Source organism: Athene cunicularia (genome assembly GCF_003259725.1).
Source record: "Athene cunicularia isolate RWA chromosome 1 unlocalized genomic scaffold, athCun1 chr1_part1, whole genome shotgun sequence".
Lineage (NCBI taxonomy): Eukaryota > Metazoa > Chordata > Aves > Strigiformes > Strigidae > Athene > Athene cunicularia.
The window spans coordinates 64108055-64130167 of NW_020799091.1; the positions used below are offsets into that span (position 1 = coordinate 64108055).

General features: G+C 40.8%; 1 protein-coding gene across 1 annotated transcript in view; it reads left to right on the forward strand.

Moving 5' to 3' along the window:
* Nucleotides 1-22113, forward strand: part of TMEM255B (transmembrane protein 255B) — a 67897-nt gene that overhangs the window by 32533 nt on the left and 13251 nt on the right. The window contains exons 4-5 of the mRNA XM_026849136.1: nt 17234-17314; nt 21156-21241. Coding sequence (XP_026704937.1) covers nt 17234-17314; nt 21156-21241 — 167 coding nt within the window. The remainder of the gene's footprint in view (nt 1-17233; nt 17315-21155; nt 21242-22113) is intronic.

Sequence of the window (22113 nt, forward strand, 5' to 3'; positions counted from 1 at the left end):
GCAGTGGGGAGGTGTAGCTGGGAGCTGTAGGGAAGGCAGGACTGGGTCTTGGGACTGCAGAGTTCACTTGGGTCAGCTTAAAGCCAGTGTTGAGCCAGATTAGAAGTGGTGAATCCAATGATGACTGAAACAATCAGATATTATGAGGCCTCTGCTTGGGTTGTAGTTAATCAGAGAAGTACAGTCTGAAATGCCTTGAAGATCTGATGATTTCTGCTGTAAGCACAGGACCCCAAGCAGGGACACCCACCCAGCAGTGAGTGACAGGTTCCCTCCTGCTCCCCAGGCAGAAGAGGCAGGTGTTGCATGTGTGCACTCAAGAATTGATCACACATTCTGGTAGTTGCACATGCAATGGCTGAGACTGTCAATCCTCTTCCCATCTTTGAAGCTTCTCATACAGATTGTAGACACTCCGGCAAGAATTGCAGCAGGGGTGCCCAACAGCTTCACTGATAACCGCTGCATTTTATTACAGAGTGACTTCACAAACCTATGACATGTAACACATCTTGCTGTCACAGCCCAAAGCCTTGAATGCCTCAGGCCAGATCTCCTAAAAAGCCATTTGGAAATGTTCTGGACAAGCCTTTTGGCCTTTCCTTTGAAGAAGAAACCAAATAGTTGTATTCCATGTCTAACGAAGTTGTTACCTTGACGACTGGTGGTAGAAAACACAACTCAAAGAATAAGTAATTTCTCATTGCAATTAAGTTAGTGAGTTTCCCTGGAGAAGAACACTAAATGCATTTTACTTTCTCCATGCTGCTACATGAGACAAAATTACAGCTAATTACTTTTAATTCCATTTCCATCCTGTATGACTCATTAATATAATAACATGGTGTAGCATATACCATAAAGAGTTTTGTTGGGGTTTTTTTAGCAAAGTGAACACTAAACATTTTCATCTGAAAACTAGCACTAGTTCAATAGTGATTTTTATATTGATGGTCCACTGAGGTGAAAAATGTTTATTGATGAACTTAAATACAAAGTGCTTAAGTTTGCAAGCAGTGCATTTTGAAGCCGATGGTCAACTATCCCACAGTATTAATATAGTATTAGATCTTCCATCTGACAGTGAGATGGGAAGCACAGACTGCATTCCTACAGTAACAATTATTTACAAGGGGAGATTATTTCTTTTTTATGAACTTAATTTAAGGGTTGGAGCAAAGCAGTTTAAGCCAATCTGCCAAGATTTCTCTTTTGTACTGCAAGATGACCACATTCGCATTACAGTTATGTTCATGCATCCAAATACAGTTGAGTGTACTTTAAACCAAAGGACTAATACTTCGGATGTCACAATCCAGATTGTAGAGGAGCTCCTCATGCTGGACATGGCTCCAGCCTAATTGAGAGCTACAGGTATCTACAGATAACTGTTACAGATATCTGTTATAGATATCTGTTATAGATACCTACAGATGTCTTGTGCTTCTAGCCACTTCACAGCCTGAAAGCTCTGTGTTGCTGTCTGCTCTGGCACACACTCAGTCAAAATCACCTCTTTTCGGGTGAAGATTTCCTGGGCAGTAACCACAGTTATACTGGTGCTCTTGTAAGTTATTGTGGTTTTGCCAGAGAATCTTCCTAGGCCAGAGGAGGGTTTTTTGGATGCCTTTTTGCCATGTTCGTATATTCAGCTGATACATAAGGAACAGAGTAGAGAAAAAGGACATCCTAGATCTAGGATGAAGCCACTGTGTTTTGGAAAGCAGCAAGTCTAAGGAGGTATGAAACATCAATGTGGTAAAAAAATCTGAACATAAAGTAATCTTCCTGGGAGATTCTGTAGCTAATTGAGCTAATGTAACCCAAATTACTGGACAGTAGTGTCTGCTAGAAAGATGAAGCTGAGTTACCTGTAATGACATGTATTTTATAAGGTATTAGGGGCCATGCCTACTCAAACTAAACTCAAACATCAGACCTCTGTCTAAGGGTTAGCTGCCACTTCAGCTCAGTTTCAGACCACCCCCACAAGCTTTCTTGAAAACAGATCTGAACTAGAGGGATAGCACTAAGCTGTGTGGGTGTGAGCAGTGTGGATGGGACCGTGTAGCCTCAGGACAGGAGACTGGTCTCTGGCTTTTATTTGGCAATATAGATATAGCCTGTAGGACCATTGCTATATTACTGACCCCAGCTCTTGTGTTTCTTTGTGCTTTGCAAAGGAGATTATCAACTTGAAAGTTCATAAAAGAAAAATCTGAACTTTGGAATGACACCTTTTAGCAACAGTACTCAAGTTCAATTTATTTTGTTTACCAAAGAAAATGTTGAGAGGTGAATTGATGTTGGCCTCTCTAAGGTATCTACATAATCAAAGGTTATCTGATAACAGAGGGCTTTTAGTCTCTCACACAAAAGCACCAGTAAGTGCTGTGGGTTGAAGTCAATGCTAAACAGATTCAAACCTTGAAGCAGACACAGTTTTGACAATAATGACTTACAGGAACAGTTTTGTCAAGGGTATGGGTTGTTCTCTGTCACTGACTTATTTAAATCCCAAGTGGTTTTTTACATGATCTTATGAAGCTTATCCAGAAGTTCTGAACTTGATGCAGATGTCTTGGGGTGAAATTATTTAGCCTGTTATTCAGCAGATCATTCTAGAGCAGGCACTTCAAAGAAGGGTCCTGTGTACTATTTTTACGGTCAGGTGGAAACTATTGCCTCTTGTCAGCAGGTCTCTGTGTGGTGCCAGGACCTGTTCCCTGCTGGAAAATGTTTAGGTGTTCACAGATTACAACCAGCTTAAAACCATTTATCAAGATTTCTGATCCAGGTTTGCTTGTCTTCAAATATGCAAAGGAAATACAATCTTTAACATGAATATAGCTGAAATAATATCTCTACTAAAAACACTATTCCTCAGATACTGGATAACACACAAGACAATCCAATCATTAACATATTGGATGTATCCAAGAGCTTGTCAGGAAAACTGTCATCTTGCTAATGTTCTCTGGGCTAGAACGTGGAGATAGGGCAGGGCTTCAGCATATTTGTCCCCACAAATCTGCAGTCTGATATTCCTCTGTTTCCACAGAGGTAAGTACTATGCACACAGCCTGAATATATTGACATTACAGAGGAGCTGATAGGATGCTTAAGTTTGGTTGCCAGATATTTTCCAGTAAGAGAAATGATGGTAACCCTTTTTTTTTGGAGAACCTCTTGAGATCCCCCCTCCAGTCTGCAGCCTCTCACACTGGCAGGGACAACCCCCCCTGGTTATATTGCTCCTCTTTCTTTTTTTTTTTTTTTCACTGAAATTCCTTTTTAGCTGAATTGCAAATTCTATAAAATCCCTTTGTTCTTCCCTGCTGTGAGTTATTTTCCTGAGGGAAAAGGGCTGGTATTGTGCCAACCAAACAGAAATGTCTAAACCATTAGGCAGCAATAGATTGTTTTTGGATGCCAAAGAGCAATTCGCTTGTCGATGGGACAGAATAAGAGAGATTCCCAGTTTCTTTCCCTACAGCATCTCTCTACATCTACCACATGGTCTCCTTGTGCTGTTCTGCAGCCCCAGAACAGGGGCAGAGAGATAAGGCTGTCTCAGGCCGTCTCCGTTCTTCATCAGCACAACTGTGTAAGACAAAAGCCTTCACTGCTAGCAAAACCAAGAATTGTTCCAGCTCCCCCTAGCCCTGTGATACTGACATTGGTCTATTGGCTTCCCTTGTTGAGATGTAACAGCTCACATTGAGATCCCTTGTTAATGTCATTATTTTAGCCATTCAAGCTGCAGTAATGCATCTTTGAGATAAAAATTTCTTGAAGATGCAGTAAGGGACATCTTAATACAATTGCATGCAATAGGGAGGGAGGAAGATTACTCTTTTATTTTAAATTAGGAGTTTGCACTCTGAGAAAACATTGAGGGAATGACCCACACATATGAGTATATGAAAGCTGATGGTTAAATTCCACTGCCTTTTATTTACATGTCCCTGTCTCACAGAGAGCACAATGACAACGCACAACAGCGCAGAATTTTTGTGCATTGGGGTAATAGCAAATCTGGCACTTCCAATTTCTTTAGCTCTGAAAATTGAATAATTTTCTTTTAGCTTTCCTTCCAGTGTAATTAGATAGGTGTGAATTCCACTGAGTATGTTGTAAATCAACTCCAGAGATATGGAGGGAAATTCTACACATTTTACTTACATTAATAATATTATTAGTGCGAGAAATAATACGAGAAGTGAGAAAGTGAGCAGGATTTGATCCATGTTTAAAATGACACTGGTATTCTAGTTTCCATAAATTATAGTCTTCTGCATCTGTGTGGCTTCTATACATTCAACAATCAGTTCGTGGGGTAGGGGGGGATTTAATTAGCAGTGTAGAGTAACAGCTTGGATCAGGGGAGATTTACTGTCTACTTCCATCTTTAACCTTACTCTGCAAAGCACTAGCCATGATACAATTTATGCAAAGCATGCAAAGCAAGTTAATTATAGTTTAATTCTAAAAAAGTTAGGTGACTGGGGCAAAGGGCTTGCAGTCTTCTCTGAAAAGCATAATCTACTTCCCTCTGATGTGCTGCCAGCAGAAGATAATTTTCCTTCATTGTTTCCTATTCTCAGAACTGTTTCTAATCAGCAGATGTTTCTGTTCTGTGAAAAAAATTCAAAGCTGCGAAAGAGATACATAGAGGGGAAAGGGAGTAACCACCTGCAGAGTTCAGACTACAGCAAAAATACTTGGCATTTTTTTGCATCATTTGTCAAGGGAAAAACAGTGCTTTGAGTTGCCCTGTGCAGAAACTAGTGGAGTAAAAAGAACGGAAAAGGTGCTGTTTATTCACATGGATCTAAACCAGCAAAGCATGTAAAAGTCCTTAAATTCTACTAAAGTAAAATTTTAGGGCATTTAAGTATGTTGCATTTTGTCCTAGCGAAAGGTTTCAAAAAAACAGAGGTTTTAAATGTTTCATCTTTAAGAAGAAATGATGATTAGTATGAATAATAATATCATGTAACAGGAATTTGTTGCTGCAGGTGAATGGTTATTCAGTTACAAATAATGTCCATGAAAAGTATGTTCCCAGGTATTCAGTAAAGTTTTGATTGATGATTATTTATGTCTCTATTAAGAGCTTATTAAAATATATGTTGTGCCAATGTTGCTAGATTATGAAAGTTCACAGTTGTAATATATGTTATAGTCTTGGGTGAGAAATTCCACGTTTGATAGTTAATTTTTTTTTTACTGAACCTGCCTAGAATTTCCTTGTGTATATGCCTCAGTGCAGTTCTCTCCACGCTCCTATATCCAGTGGCTTTCTTGCCTCTGGAGCACTAAACACCATGTATTTGAACATCTCTGATCTGAAATGCATGTAAGCTTCAAAGTGACAAGCCAGTGGAGATGGGGAAAAGCTAATTGTACCTGAGCAGTCAGGGTATGCATGAATCATTTCACTAATTGTTTAGACCATCTTGATTTTGTAACTCATGTCTTTCCATTCCTCCTGGGGCTTTCTCATGGACTTTTTACTTTCATATTTTGGGCCCTAGTCCTGCAGTCCCTTCCATTTGGGTGAGCCCTGTCAGCCTGGCCTCTAGTGTGCTGTGGTGTGTGTCACAGGGTGGTCTTCCCTTTACTGGGGTGACAGGGAGCTTTGATGACAAATTGTTAGGCATAAACATCTACTTTCTGGGTGTTTTCTGCTCAATACCTAACAGAAAAAATTCATACATAAAGTTGTTATTACATTACTTAGATTATAATGGGGCTATTTAAAGGTCCCTGTCAGTGGTGTGCCATGCTCTGAAAACTAAAGTCTCCAGCATTTTATCTGTATATGTAGATATACAGTACATGTATATTGCTCAACTAGATACATTTAATGCAGCCTCTTTTCCCTCTCTTTAATGTAAAATAAATCCAAAAGAGCATTAGAAATGTAAACCCCCTACATTTCAGCAGGATATTCAGTATTTCGTATGTGTAAAGGTTAGTGTCTTGCAAAATTACGTTTCTTGCAGTAGTATACTTAGAGACATATATTTCTTACATATTCTAATAGTATTAAGGTAGAAGGGAGGAGATGGCTTGTATTTCATGTATTTGAGTTACATTACCAGAAACAGAATAAACAGTTCTTGCATTCTTGTGGGAAAGTTAATTACTCACATGGCACAACATCATTATAATCAAGACAGAGCAATCAGTTCATATAACAAACCCTATAATCAAGGTAATGTAATCAATGTAAGTAATCAACTATAATAAGCAATTAAATATCTAACTGCATCAAGCAATAACTAAAATTACAGCCTTGAATAATATCAGCTAATTGCATCATTAGAAACTTGTGTAAAAGCTGATGGTAAATCTAAGTTTTTAACTACACAAAATATCTGTTGCAGGTATCATGGGAATGTCTACAGCCTCATCCTGAGAGACATTGGCTAGCAAAACTTGACTGAAGAAAAGCAGTCATATTCCAGTGCCAGGCTTGGATTTGCCAGAGGTCTGGGGTATTAAGGCAGGAGTGGGCTTCCTCGCTGGAGTCTTGTATGGCCCCAGCTCCCCAGTACAGCCAGAGCAACTGTCTCTGATGACATACTGTTCTGCAGCACAGCAGCCCCAGAGCAGGCAGGCACAGTGTTACTCAGCAGCTCTGAACAAATCTCTTTTCTTCCTGCCACCACCTATACCTGCATTGGCTAAAGACACTGGGGCTGCCGAACCTCCATGGGGATGTGCAGGGGAGTCAGTTCCCATTTCTTCTATTTGTCACACTGCACTGTATGCTGATGGGCCTCTCCTCCCACCTTCATGCCAGTGTGGCCAGAAGTCACTGAAAGAAAAATAAAACTATTTGAAGAGGATTTAGCCTCTCCCAAAAGAACTAGATCAATCTGAGAACAGATCTGTCTGTCTACAGCAAGAATAGGTCTGTCTGTGCACATCATCTAGCAATGGGGCAGCTCCAGCTTCTGGAGGCTTATCATTTGATAGTAGCAGTACTACCAGCCCAGAAATCTCCCACAAATAAAGGAGAGTGGGACTGAGGCTACCACAACAAAATATTTTAAATAGAAGAAAAATCAACGATGAAATACAAAGTGAGACAGATCCATGTATGTGTGTTTTTCAGCCACAACAGTATACAGGTACTCTGAGTACTTGTTGGTTTGAAATAACTGAAATTAATATCTACTTCTCCCAAGCATTAAGAGAAGAGGATTCTGTAGGATCTAGTCTTTCAAATGGAATAGAAATCCTAAAAAGAGCCCCTGGGAAGCACAGTGTGAAGTAAATCTGATTTGGGGAAGTATAGAAATGTTTAAGCCACACCAGCTGCTTTTCCTGTTTTCAGCACTGGAGTTGGGTTATTTCAGCTTAGCAGACAGGACAGGCAGGGTCCCTAGTCTGGAGCCCAGCACCTCTGGAAGAAGATTAGATCCCAAGTTAAATTCATGCAGGGTGGATGGAGAAGCGTGAGAAAGGGTAATGCTGACTGCAGTCTAGAGTGGAACTCTCAGCATTGCTCTTATGGCATGGCCTCACCCAAAGCATGTGAACAAATACTGCCTCCTAGGTATTTAAACAAAACTGGGAATGTATTATTTGCACCAGGGGGTCACTAATATGTTGTAGTTACAGGTGGAGTATGGAGCGGTCAGAAGCATCCCATCTCTTTGTCTTACTCTACATCACTTTGAAGGGTTCAGCTGTGCATTTGGGAACCCTTGACTTTTAAGGCAGAGGCAATACATGTAGAAACAGAATCAATACACACTAGCAGCTTAGGTCAAAAGAACATGTGAAACCATAATTCCATGGCTTACAATTTCTTAATATAGTTCAGTAATTATCAGCTGAATTTTGAAAAAATGGCAAAAAAATTGAAAACACTGTTCCTGATGGTCCAGTCCATTGCAGTCCATGGCTGCATGGACTCAATGCCTCAAACCTCAGGGCTGCTGCACAGACGTAGGACTGTGGGAGTCCAGAAATGGCTTGCTCTTTTTTTTTTAGCACTTCTCTTCTAAATCCCAGCCAGCATGCACGGTGCATTCCCTGACAGCCCAGGACTTTCTGTGTTGTCAGTCAAGGTGATGCTCTCAAGAGGACAAAACACAGAAGGAAAAAGTAGGAAATAAACACTAGTGTTACAGGGGAGGAAAACTGCTGAAATGCAGAAACAGAAAGACTTGGGAGGCCCACTTGAAGAGGTAAAACTAAACTTGACATTTGGATTCAAAGGCTGATGATGAGCTTGTTGGCAATGAGACAAAAGCTGTTAATACCTCTAGAAAACACTCTTGGTGTGTGGTCAAAATGTGAAGCAGGTAGGAATTATTATAGAATCACTTGTGTTGGAAAAGACCTTTAAGATCAAGTCCAACAGTAAACTTAACTCTGTCAAATACACCAGTACAGTTCATTGTCTTTCCATAACTGTACTTTCCCAACTTCCCTAATTTTGAATAAAATTCAGATTTATTTTACAATTCCTGTCTTTCAGGCATCTCTCCATAGTGTTCAGGACTTAATTTTCTAGCATCTGGACTTCCTTTCAGGGTCATAGTTTTTTAAAACCTTGGGTTCTGTAGCAACCACAGCACTCCAGATTGCTGTCAGCCAAATGCTTGCAGCCATTTTATTATGCATTTTGAGTTTCTCAGTAAATGAGAGAGATGGAGATGCAGTGGCTGGTTCAAGTACCAGCCCCTTGTAGCAGCACATCCACTCAACCTGGTGCAGCAAAGGCCAGGAGCTGATGCCCAGCACTCCCATAAGAGCAGTCCCTGACGCTGAAGGGAGAGAAGAGGAGCCTGCTGAACCCTGCAGTGGTGGTAGGCAGCTCCAGAGCACTGGTCTGTCCAAGAAGGCACCTTTTCCTGTGGGAGCACATGCTGAGTCTCCTGCAGTTGAGCAGTGACCCCTCTCTTCCCAGCTGCTCTCTGAAATGCAAAGGTTATAAAAATAATGCCATTACTTACAGTAGTACATTTCAATGAGGCATATGAGGAGTAGTGTTTTTAATAACTATATGTAAACTATGTGTACAAAAATTTACATCTCATGAATCATGGGTAAGACATTCTGTTGGTCTACCAGGAGGTTAAAGATTCTTTATCAAGCACAATGGAAGATACACATCTATAAGAAACTGGGTAGTTTAAAATGGTTACTGTAATTAGTTTATTTTCTTTTCCATCAGGTGATGTGGGTTCAATATTTGGAAATCTGGGATTGGAGAGTTCAGGGGGGGGTATTATTTCTACTCTTTTCTTAAAATAGTGAAATTATGCAAGATAAATATTTTACTGAAAGCCCCTTCTGCTCCAGAAATTGCAAACTGAAAACTGAATTGCATGTTTAGCTGCCAGCCAGTAAAAGTCCAAAACAATTGTCAAAAACCCCCACTTTTTTTTCTGATTCCAGAAGGTATAATCATGTGCTTTATGTGGGAGTTGCAAGGCTGGGTAGGAAACAGAAGTATGAGGAGTTTTGTTTCTTAAAGCTGATACCCCCTTACCACAGTATTGAGGATACTGACCTGTACCTTAAACTCAGATGTTCCTTAATACCCATCTTGTCACAGCCAGTATGGAAGCTGTTCATAACATTTTAAAAATGCACTTTTTGTTTGTTTGTTTGTTTATGAGTGAAAGCATAAAGATGTTTGTATTGATCACTCCTATGAATCCCTGGGATTTCCTAGCAGTGGCCTTCCTCAAGTGACAACCATCTCATTGAGAATGTTGTTGAAAAAGACTGAGAAACAGCTCTTAGTGAGAGAAAGACAGAAATGACAAAAGATCTTTAGCATTTCCTCTCATTATTTGTACAGGGTCAATCAGCTTTAGCTCAGGTCCCCAAACAGTGATCCAGCCTGCCTGCTTTCCCAGACTCCTAATATGCTGGCACCTTCTTTCATGAGCTGCTTCTGTGGTCTGAAAGCTCTCAGGTCTGTATGCTCCCCATGTGCTCTCAGATAATCAGTGTGAGGCAGACACAGATACCTATGCTCCATCTAGCCCTCCAGAAAAGCATCAAAGCTACTTGCTAATAACATCTGTTTGTTCATATTTGCATGCCTGCTTTCAGAAAGTTAGCAGAGAGCCTGATCTCAAAGGGAGTGATAATCTCCAGAACACCCAGCTGTTGGCACAAGGCTAAGCTGGCACTGAAGGGTTATGTTTCGGTTTGCTTTTAGGATTAAACTTGAAAAATCTTGGCAGCTCTCTCTCCTATTCATTGCTAGCTATGCTGTAGATGAAAAGGACCTACAAAAATGGTGTAGGAAGAAAACAGAAAATTAGAAACTTCAAGTTAATGAGCCACTAAAAACATTAGTCTGGTTTTGGACTCCTTAGTTTTATCTGTAGTCATCTTTTACATAAGCCCAGCACCGTTCAGTGGTCCCCAGGCCAACTGGCATGGTGAAGTCCACGTCCTTACTCTTAAAGTCTCTTAGAGTCACAGGCAGCATGACAATGTCCAAATTACTTACTGGGAATGGTTCTTGGCCCATGCTAATTTCCAAACCATGCCCAGAAATTATTTTGGAAGGGTGATAGTTTGCCCAGGCCAAAGCCATCACAGGCACAGTTCTAACAATTTAATGGGCTAGATGATCTGGTTTCAGGCCTGGGAACATTCCCTGGCACTGATTAGTCCACACTTCTATCAATGCAGCCATGGAAGCTAAGACTAAATAAATACTGTAATTGGAAAAAAATAGCCCTCACTATATAATTATTTCAAGAAATTATTAGCCATGTTTTGTGTCTGTAAAGTATGGCATAAATTTCAGTCAATGCAGTTTATGCTATATCTCAGCTTTCATAAAATGGACTTGCACATAAAGGAGATGGAATTTTCCCTATGTTATCCAAAATATATGTGTTCTCCAAGGAAACAAATACTGGAATAGAAAAATCTACTTTCCATACCTCAGTTAAGAGCCATACAATCTCCTCCCCACAGACATTGTATCAAATCCACCAAAGATGCTGTTCAAAGAATACTTTCCTTACACAAATAATGTATTGCAATGCTCCCACCATCAAAGAGAAAGTGGTTTTTTTATTTTATGCTCTTAAAAGAAAGCAACCAACTAAACCAAAATCCTCTATATTTGGACCAAACCTTCTCTTCCTTGGCATAAAGCCTTCCCTCTTAGCCGTCTGTTCACTCCCAGGTTCTAATACACATGCAGAAAAAATACTGAAGTAAAAACTGTGCAAGAACAGTGAGAGCTACAGTTTGCTCTGTAGGGTTCAAGGCTGAGAAGCTCTGATTTGCCTGAAATGAAAGGGAATTACTAGGTGTTGAGAATTTTTTTTTACATTTCAGAAAATTTTCTAAACTTAGACTGATGGCCATCTGACTGTATCTGCCTATTATACACAAACACACTCATACATAATGAGCTAAGAAATCATCTTTACCAGTGCTCAGAAAGGTTGAATAAAACCCATCAATTTTTCCTTTACATCAGTAAATAAACCCAAGCATGCAACTACCTTTTTATACAAAATTCTTCCTCTTTTTGCCAGCGTACCGGTGTTTGTCCTCTGCATGTATCAGCAGAGCTGTAACCAACAGATCTTTCCCACTTGCCCACTTTCAGTTAAAGAGAGTTACTCAAAGAAGCAGAGAAGGGGAATGTGTTATTTATTATATATTAATATATTAGTATTACACATTAGTGACAGGTATTGCATAGCTCTGTTCCAATTACAGTGATTGAGAAAGTTCCTGGTATCAAAGGTTATCAAATCAGTTGAACAGAATATATACTATATTACATATATATATATATATATATATATGCTATATACTTTAAAGCAACTGTTAATAGATTAAAAATATATATATATATATACTTGCATATATAGTATGTAAAAGTAGCTCTGTCTCTACCAGTATTTCTATAAGTAGTAGAAACAAGTAGAATCAAGAACTGGTAGGTATCCTATATTCATACACAGTCTGCAGTGAGCAATATGAAAATATAAAGTATTTTATGAGCAGTCTGTCAGGAATACTTATATAGCTTTGAAGTATATCTCATTTGCCTTTGTTATTAGAGAGGCCTATAAAATCCAGCGGGTGCTAATGCAGTGTGACATATTGTTGGATAATTTTTAAACACTTTTTAATGTCTGTGTGGTGCTTTATTCTTATAAAAGCCTTAGTAGACAGACAGGCCACAGCATCTCTGTGGCATAAAAATCTAATTCAAATGGAAGCTTTTATCAGTGCAACCATTCAGCATCCTCAGTGTACCTCTATTTAAAAGCTGCATGCTGTAGGTGTTCTGTGGGTGTCTGGACAAAGTCAAAGTTATCTAATCCTTGTTATTTTTATACACTCAGTCATTACTCATTTATTTTGATTTGGATTTGCCAGACTGATTGCACATAGAAATGCATTTAGAAGAACAGACTGAATGCAGAAATCTGGCTTTACCGGTGCAGCAGGCTTCCTTTTCAAAATTAGGTGCATGAAGGAAAATATACACGTGCATGCAAATGTATTAACTATATTCACAGTGGTGTCTTCCATGTCACAGCTCTGACCTTTTTGCTGCACAGCAATATGAAGTGATAATAGCTGGTATGGATTAATCAATCACCTCTCTCCTCAGGGAACAGTGCTGCTTCCAGTCACAAGCACACTTGGATGAAAAGCATGTTTGTCTTCTCCCTCAAAGACCAAACCAATAAAAGGACTTTTTTTTTTTTTTTTGTAAGAGGGAGGAGGTGTAAAGCGTAGGAAAGCTGTGTGAGCCAAGAGATCGGGGACAAGGTGAGGGTCTTCCTGTGCTTGATGGAAGCAGATGAGACAGCTCTCTCGCTGCCTTTAACAAGATACAGAGGTGTCTGAGGGGAGAATTTTAGCATGCAGGGCCAGACACAGCCTCGAAGTGGGATGTGGCAGCATCACTCATCAGCAGCCTGTAGTAAGGGTACACATACCCAGAAGGTAAAGTCAGAGAGCATCTGTCTCCAGGTGCTAAGGTATATTTGCTAAATTCACAACCTATGATAATTTGAGAGAACTTGTTAGTGTGTTCATATTCTGAGGTAGGCTCTGACCCTCTTCACAAAATCACATTGTTGCTGAGGCTGGGTGACACCTCTGGAGGTTGTCCTAATCCAACCCCCTGTGCTCAGAGCAGTGTCAACTAGAGCAGGTTGCTCATAACTGTGTCCAGTTGGGCTTCAGGTATCTCCAAGGATGAAGACTCCACAACCACTCTGGGAAACCTGTTCCAGTGTTAAATCATTCATAGATTAAAAAAATTTCTTCTTATGTTTGAATGGAATTTCCTGTATTTTAGTTTGTGCCTATTGCCTATGTCCTTTTCCTGGGCACCGCTGAGAAAGTCTGGCTCCATCTTCTTTAGTTCCACTATCAGGTAGTGATAGACATTAATAAGGTACACCTGAGCCTTCTCTTGTCTGGGCTGAACAGTCCCAGTCTCAGCTGCTTCTCTTATGACAGATGCTCCAGTCAGCACTAATTATTTTCATGGTCCTTTTCTACACTCACTCTAGTATGTCCATGTCTCTCCTACTGGGGAGCCCAGCGCTGGACCCAGCACTCCAGCTATGTCTCACCAGTGCTGAGTAGAGAGGAAGGATCACCTCCCCCGGACCTGCTGGTGATGCAGTTCCTAATGCAGACAGGGATAGTGCTGGCTTTTTTGTCACAGCTGCTGGCTCATGTTTAACCTGCTGCCCACCAGGACCCCCAGGTCCTTCTCTGTAAAGCTTCTTTCCAGCTGGTCAATCCCCAGCCTTTTGTGGGCCATGGGATTATTCCTCCCCATGTGCTGAACTTCTTGAAATTCCTGTGGGCCATTTCTCCAGCCCAGGTCCCTCTGAATGATAACACAGTCCTCTGGTGTTTTAGCCACTGCTCCTGGTTTTATACAATCTATAAGCTTGTGGACAGTGCACTCTACCCATCATCCAGTGCAGTAATTAAGATGTTAGATGATACTGTCCCTAGTATTGACCTCTGGGGTAGACCACTATTGAGTGGTCTTCAGCTGGACTTCATGTCACTGATCACACCATGATGCCAGCAGTTCTGTCAGCTTTCAGTTCACCTCACTGTCCATTTATTTATCCTGTACTTCATCAACTTGTCTGCAAGAATATTATGAGAGACTGCCAAAGGCCTTGCTGAAGTGAAGATAAACAACATCCAGAAGCAGATAAGTGAGAAGCTCCACTCATCCACCAAGCCAGTCACATGCTTGTAGAAGGCTAACAGGTTCATCAGACATGACCATTTACCCCTTTGTAAATTCATGTTGACTACTGCCCATCACCTTCCTGTCCTTGATATGTTCAGAAATGGTTTCCAAGATTATTTGCTCCATTACCTTCCCACCAGCATGTAGTTCTCTGGATCCTCTTTTTTGACATTCCTGAAGAGGGGAGTGACATTTGCTTTCAAGTCCTCAAAATCTTCCCTGAACACCATGACCTTCCAAAGATAACTGAGAGTGGCTTTGCATTGGCATCACTGAGCCTCCTCTGTACTTATGGGTACATTCCATCAGGTCCTATGGACTTGTATATCTCCGGTCTGTTTAAACATTCCCCAACTTGATCCTCCTTCAGCAAGGCTAAGTATTTCTTGACCCAGATTTTCCCATTGGTCTCCATTGAAGACCACGACAAAGAAGGCACCTTGGCCTTTACCATGTTTTTTGTCACCAGATCACCTGCCTCATTCAGTAGTGTGCCCATATTTTTTCTAATCTCTCTTTTGGTGCTAATACACCCATAGAAGCCCTTTGTGTTACCTTTAGCAACCCTTGCTGGATTGAATTGCAGGTGAGCTTTGGTCTTCCTAATCTCATCCCTGCATGCTCATATGATTTCTCTACTTTCCTCCCTGGAGACTTGCTCCTGACTGCAATTGTTGTACACTTCCTTTTTATGTCTGAGTTATATCAGGAGCTCCTTGTTCATCCACAGAGGCCTCCTGCTGCCTTTGCTTGAGTTCCTGCTAGTTGGGATGAACTGTTCTTAAGTTTGAAGGAGATGATCCCTGAATATCAACCATCTCTCCTGGACCTCACTGCTCTGCAGGACTGTATCCCATGGGATTCTTCCAAGCAAATCACTGACTAGGCAAAAGTTTTCTTTCCTGTTGGGATCCTGCTTCTCTCCCTGCTCCCTTCTCTTTAGAGTCTGTACCCCACCATCTCATTATTAGAGGCAAGACTGCCCCTGACCTTCACATCCATGATCAATCCTTCCTTCTTTTTAAGTATGTGGTCCAGCAGAGCTCCTCTTCTTGTCAGCTCCTTGATCACTCATGTTAGGAAGTGGTTATTAATGCACTCCAGAACCTTCCTGGATTACTTGTGCCCTGCTGTGTTGTCCCTCCAGCACATTGCGCCTGCCTTAAATACTGGGGTAAAGTTCTTTACTACTTTGAAGTAATAAAGTAGTTAAAGTACTGTGTGAGCACCAGGGCCTGTGAGTGCAAGGCTTGTTCCTGTTGTCTAAAGAAGCCTCATCTACTTTTTCAGGACCAGGCAGTCTAATAGCAGACACCTACCACAATGTTACCCATCTTGGTCATGGTTTACTCTATGGTTTACTCTACGGAAGAAGGGCAGCACAGCCTTTGGCTGATACTATGCTTTCTGTGCTAGTAGAGAAACTACAGTCCTGTTAGTCCTCCCAACCAGATCAGTCCCTGGAATGGAAGGCTAATGCTTTCCCAGGCCTATAGAAGAATGTTCATGACATGGCATGCTGTTTGTGTGGTATTTGCTTTTCCCCTAGAGAAAAAGAGTTACTGAAGCATTTTTTCTTACACTTGTGTAATATAAATAAATATTTTTGGATGCAGGAAGCTAACCTTTTCCTAACCCTTGGGAGTTGGTGTCCAAACTTCCTTGGGTTTGCCAGAGTAATCAGAAAAGCAAACAAGCTGATGCATGAGCTAAACTCATTGACTGCATTCCTGCTTAGCTCTGCACTTTAACTGATTATGTATTTTGGGTCAGCAGATTTATAGAGTTCACACTTCATTATCCAACAGGCATAAGAAACTCAGAAGTGATCTAAGTAGTACAGATCTTTCTGCAGTTTCTGGTTTATTCCTGGATGGGTCATAAAGCTTTAAAATGCAGTGAAAGTTAATCAACACAGATTTCTGCTAACAACTTAAGTTGTCCTTTGCTTGTAAGTTAGCATGGAAAAAGGAGATGACGGGTAGTTGGTTTCCATCTTCTCTCTTGGAAGTGGCCTGACTGACCCCCCACAGTTGGGGACCACTTCAATGCTTTTGAAGGCACAGATCAGGACTAGATAAGTGACAGAAAGATGAAAAATACTTTTCTTTTGCCAACATAAGTCATTCCCACGCTTTGCTTTGGGATAGACATCTGATCACAGATGATTTTTCTTCAGTCATCAAATTCTCCCTAGGCAAATGTGGTCTGGTCCTGAAACTGAAACTGTACCCTCTAGGCTTCAAAGTGGCCATTTGCCAAGTTCAGAAACACACATCTTCCATCTGGCCAAAGATTTTTCATTGTGTTCTTCTTTTATATCAGTTTAAATTTGTGGGAACTGTTACAAGCAAAATATAAGCAGTGAATGCATCTTTTGCAATAAACATAAACAGAAACTAAGGCAAAACCAAACAGTGCCAATTACTTTCCCTTTATGCCTTCATTTCTTCATTATGCTTTGATTTGCTTTTGGGGTTTGAAGTGTGGGTAGTAAGTGGAATGCTTAAAGTATTAGCTATTTTACTTTGTTTTCACAATGGACATTGTTGAAATATTTTAAAAAGAAAATCCCGTATCTTGAAGACAAATAGCAAAGTAATTCTTTGTGCTAGGTAAGAAACTGTACCACGAAAAAGAGTGACTGGACCATTCTCATAGAAACTGTTATTTGACATCAAGCAAGAAAGTGATTAAATGCCAGGGGTGATGTCTTCTTAGAAGAGGCAACTGGTACAGAGAAAATTAAATGACACTCATAGTTTAGTGGTGGAGTGAGAAAGGAAAATGTAACCCTGAGGAGAACCATTCTAGAAAGAAAGCCAAAACAGGGGTGTGTGAGCCACTTACCCAAGTGTCTGCATTGGCTTCAGCTCCACATTGCTGTAAGCATCTGGCATGGGGATGTGGGACGTGGTGCCTTCATGCTTCCTCCAGACTGAGTACTTTTTTGGCTGTTTTTTCTTTTTGCAGGAACCCCGACCTTTGTATAACAAAAGGTGCCAGTTTTATTCAAGTGGAATAGGATTCCTGTATGATGCCTACCAGACAGAGGTAAACAAACTCACCTCATCGTATGTTCATTTCTCCTGTGCTTTGAGGGGCTGGGGAGGAGGGAGGCAGGTGTTTGAGAGCGTGTCTCTGCATGTAGGTGATGGGTTGATAGAAACCCAACTGATTTTTCTTGCACAAGTGACTCCTCGCAGCCTCTGGTGATTGCAAATCATTACAACTAGTGAGGTTTTGAGTCATCATCAGTGTCTCTATCCAGTACATTACTCTGGGTCTGGAATGATTCCTAGACCATCCATGCTGTATAATAGCTGTCTGGAATGTATTTGTCACATTGGCCTCCTTCTCTAAAGAGGTTTTTGTAGACTTCAAGTGACATAGGAAATATCTAAATGAATCCATTTGCATTGCCCAGAAGACTTCAAATCTTCTCTGTATTTATCCAGCACACGCCAAGAATGTCAGTGGTTTGAATGCAGCTTTTTTATTATTTCAATGACATTAACATGGTCGGAAAAGTGCCCATACCCAGATGGCTAGCCTCCTGAGAAGTTCAGATTTAGTTTCTTTTCCTATTTTTCATTTTATTATTGTGGTAAATTTGTGGGAGTGAGAAGAAAATCAAGGAGAGCAGGGTTGAGAACAGCTAAACAGTGGTATAACTTACAAGAAGCCAGATGTCCTTCATCACCATTCCTCCCATGGTTAAGAAAAGGTGTATGGAGAATGTTACTATTAACAATTCTAGACAGTTTAGCAAAGTGTATTGCCAGGTTAAGCAGTTAATGCATCTTAAATCTTGCTGCTAGGGCACTCCATTGTTGATTCCAGAAAATGTATGGCAAAAATATTTCATTGACCTCCTTGCATAAAGACCTGCCCAGACAAACATATGATCTGTGAAAACACCCTTTCCTGTAAGTTTTACTCCATCCTGTTCTAAAGTGTGCATGCACACTCAGACACAGACATGACCTGAGAAATGCTTCTGATTCCTGTAATAAGCGTGTAGCTGGCATCACACTGACCACAAGACCCTGCAGGTGACCCCAGCCTCAGGCTTCTGGCCAGACAGGTTTCCCCAACTCTGCAGATTCTGGGAAAGTCTAAAGTTGGGCCACCCACAGCTCCTTGCTCCATTCTGGCAAAACCCCTCTATGTTTTAAAAGTGTAGTTAGTTTGGAATAACATTCTTGTCTGGTTGTCCACTGATCTAAAGTCAGCATGTGCTAATTCAGAGTTAATGATCTGTGGCATCTGAACTTGGCTTTTGCTTTTCCAGAGTTAGCCAGCTAGTGAGCAGGGGACATGCTCTGCATGCCAGGTGAACACCTAAATAGGAAGGCAGATTATTTACTTACTGAGTGCGAGTTTCCTTTTGATTGCCATCTCTAGCCTGTGAGTGGTCTCCAGCTCATGTAGTTTGCCTGTTTCAGTTTTTCTCTTTGCTCAAAGCAGAAAGAATTTTATTTTCTTGCAATTACCAAGAGGTGAGAACATCTCATCTAGACAAGCACAAGCAGCCAGAACATGAAAAAGCTAAATGTCTGGTCACTGGAATGAAATAATAGATCTTGACATGCAGAATAGCCACAAATGGCCTGTTTCCACCACCTTTGCTCACACCACACAGTAATTTGTTTATTTTCATTTATTCACTGTTCTCTTAGAAAGGAGTGTCTTGCTCTTTGCGTGTTTTAAAAATGCAGTGATAAAAATAGACAACTACAGTAACTCTCTTGGCCAATAATGTAATAAGTCTTGTAGCCTAGAAGCAGCTAAAAACATGTTCAAGATTTTGCGTCTCCCTCTTTTGTACTTCTAGCCTTCTAAAGTAATAAGGAGTAAACTGGTATTATTGATGCTTGAAGAGGTGAAAAATACTTTTATTTCCTATTTCAGAGGTGATCCCCAAAGCCAAGCATCAGAACAAACCACCTCTTTAGCTCTCTGGTCTTTAGCATGTGTAATAGGAAAAGGGTATTTTAACTATGTAGGTCCTAGCTGTTTTGACTGCATACAGGGGGTCAAAACCAAAGTCTTAAGTTCCAGTCAGTGCAAATGGCATCCCAACAAAAGGGCTGTGGTAGCAGATGCACTGTCACACTCCGCTCCAGGATTAGTTTTCAAACTCCTTTGGGAAGTATCCAGGTGTGATGTTTTGGTCACTTCTGAGCTGGATCTTGATTAAGCCAACGCAGCTGTTGACAGTAGTGCACTCTGCAGTAAATCGCAGCCCAGGCTGAGGACAGCTGCAGCTGAATGTGACTTCAGGTCAACAGGGCCCCTCCATGAAATTCCAGTGAGTTTAGACACAACAGAACAAGACTGATGAAATGAGGTCCTATCTCAGTATGGGATACTCTTGTGACAAGTGGGATGTGTCTGTATCAAGCTGTGAGCTCCATTTCCAGATTGCAACATCGACTGAGACCATGTTTTTGTAATCTAATTTCCATTTTGGGTTAGAAGAGCTGATTTATATGAGACACTAACCATAGGTACAGCATTCTCCTGGGCAGCAAAGCAATCCCAAGGCTTCATTTTAACTCCCTTTTAACTTTAGCTTTGTCACTGAACTTCCACTGCTCAAGCAAATCCTGCTAAGGACAAGTGTGACAAGTGTGAGACCAGCTACAAGATGAACTTTCTCTGGTTCTGTGTATATTTAAGTCTTTCCCTTTTGCTGGGAACAAACAAATGAGTTGTACAGACCCATCAACAGTGACAGTTTTCACACTAAAAAGGCTGCACAAATCCAGAACTAGGAGCTGAGAAATACCTGGTTTAACATCTCCTGTGGAGACTATCCCACAAACTAATACATTCATGGCTAAGCAGAATTGTCTGATGGAAGCTTTTCAAAAGCAGGCATGTATTCCTAAGCATGCTCCTTCTACTTTTTCATCATGAGGAATTTTCCATTCAATAATGTATTTTATTTGCATTTTGAAAACAAAATACTTCTCAGTGGTTACAGTATTTTTTTTTTATAGCAAAACAAAAAATATAGAAAGAATGTATTTTCTGACCTGCTAGCTTTTCAAACCTGAGAGTTCTCCAGGATTTCAAAGTCATTAAGCTAAAAATCTCAGGAAAAAAAAGCCTTACATATGAAATATTTCCATTGGTCTGTAGAGCCAAATAGAAGTGATTAATGCTTACCCCACCTGAGTTGTTAAAATGATTTCTTGTCTGGATGGAGAGTGGCTTATGTGTGCCTATCTTTATAGTTCTAACATCTGTCCATCCCTACAATTCCTGCTTACATAAATAAACCTCTTCAGTTTTCTATTCAAGAGCCTGCAGTAAATGGTACTTATTTGCTGGAGTGCTTGGATCTTTTCTGAGTGGTTTTGTCTGTGGGTTTGGAGATTGTTCTTCTTGTTGTTCCTAATTATTTCTTTCTTCAGGAGGGCATTACTGAAAGGAAAGATCTCCCATTTATTGGAAGCTGTTCAGATAAATTGGCTTCTTTGCCCACTTCCCCACTGTAATGGAGTAGTATTCTTATCCACTTGCTGTGGGGTGCCTCTCAAGATCCATGGTGTCTGTGTCACAGCTGTAGGGATCTACATCTCACAGCTCTAGACTCTGGGTCTCAGCACAGTAGCACCATGCAGTGCAGCAAAATGCTTGAAAACTCCGGCGGCCCCAGCTGCAGGTTGGTGCTGTGGGCCTGGGCTCCATTAGTGTAAATGCCCCAAATGACTCAGGGATGTCCTTCTGCACTGCAGTCATGGATTTGGAAATCTCAGGATCTTTCTGCACAATAGTAAATAAAACCTGATGCTACAGTAGCTGCTTCTTTGGGGTCAGTAGGATGATTCACATATTGCAATGAAATGCTGAGAATAAAAGTCAGTCTTTTCTTTTTTGGCAGGTCACATGTTATACCTTAAACAGCAAGTGCCAGCTGAAAGTAAAGAGTAACACATGCTATTGCTGTGACCTGTACAACTGTGAGAAGTAAGTACCTGTGTGCAATGGCCTCTGAGAGATCTTTGGTTGTTTGTCCCTCTTCTTAAATGATGGGGTTGGGGGGGTGCCCTTAGGCCTGGAGAAGCAACACAAGGGGCTTGTATGCTGAGCAATCCAGTTCCTCTGCAACTGAAGTCCTGATGCCAGCAGAGGTCAGGGGTTGCATATTAGTATTGGCATTATTTCAGTTTCTATTTCTTCAAATATGTACACAACCGCTTTGCTGTGTGATCAGAATTGACCACTCAGTCATTGCCCTGTCAAGATTTACTGTTGATCTTGCAATGCAATTTTCCCACTAGATTTAATGACTCTTTTTTTTTTTTTTTTTTTTTTTTTTTTTTTTCCCTATCAAACCAGGGCAAACAAAATGAATAAGAACATAGGTGCCCTTGAGCAGAGATCATGTTGTAGGCATATACAGAGCTCTTTTGTTAGCAACAGCCTCTGTAGGCATGGGATTTTGCTAAATTGTCATAGGATAGATACAGAGAGTCTTGTGTTTTCTGAAGCTGTCCATTTGACTGCATCAATACATGATGAGGCATGAGATGTCAGAAGATAAAGAGAGGGAATGTCTGTATATGCTTGTGAAGATCACCTGAAGATTAACACAGGGTTGCCATCCAGCTGTTTACCAGGAGTAAGAAAGGTAGTTAGGAAAACTACATCACAGAAAAGTCCAAGGGTTTATAATGTGGAAGACAGATTAAATGAACTTGAACAACTGACGGGCCACCTGGCACATAGATTTCAGCCGCAAGTAGCATCATGTCTTGCCACATGGAAGACATTGAGGAGACCTTCCCTTCCCCTTCCCTTCCCTTCCCTTCCCTTGCCTTCCCTTCCCCTGTCTCTTA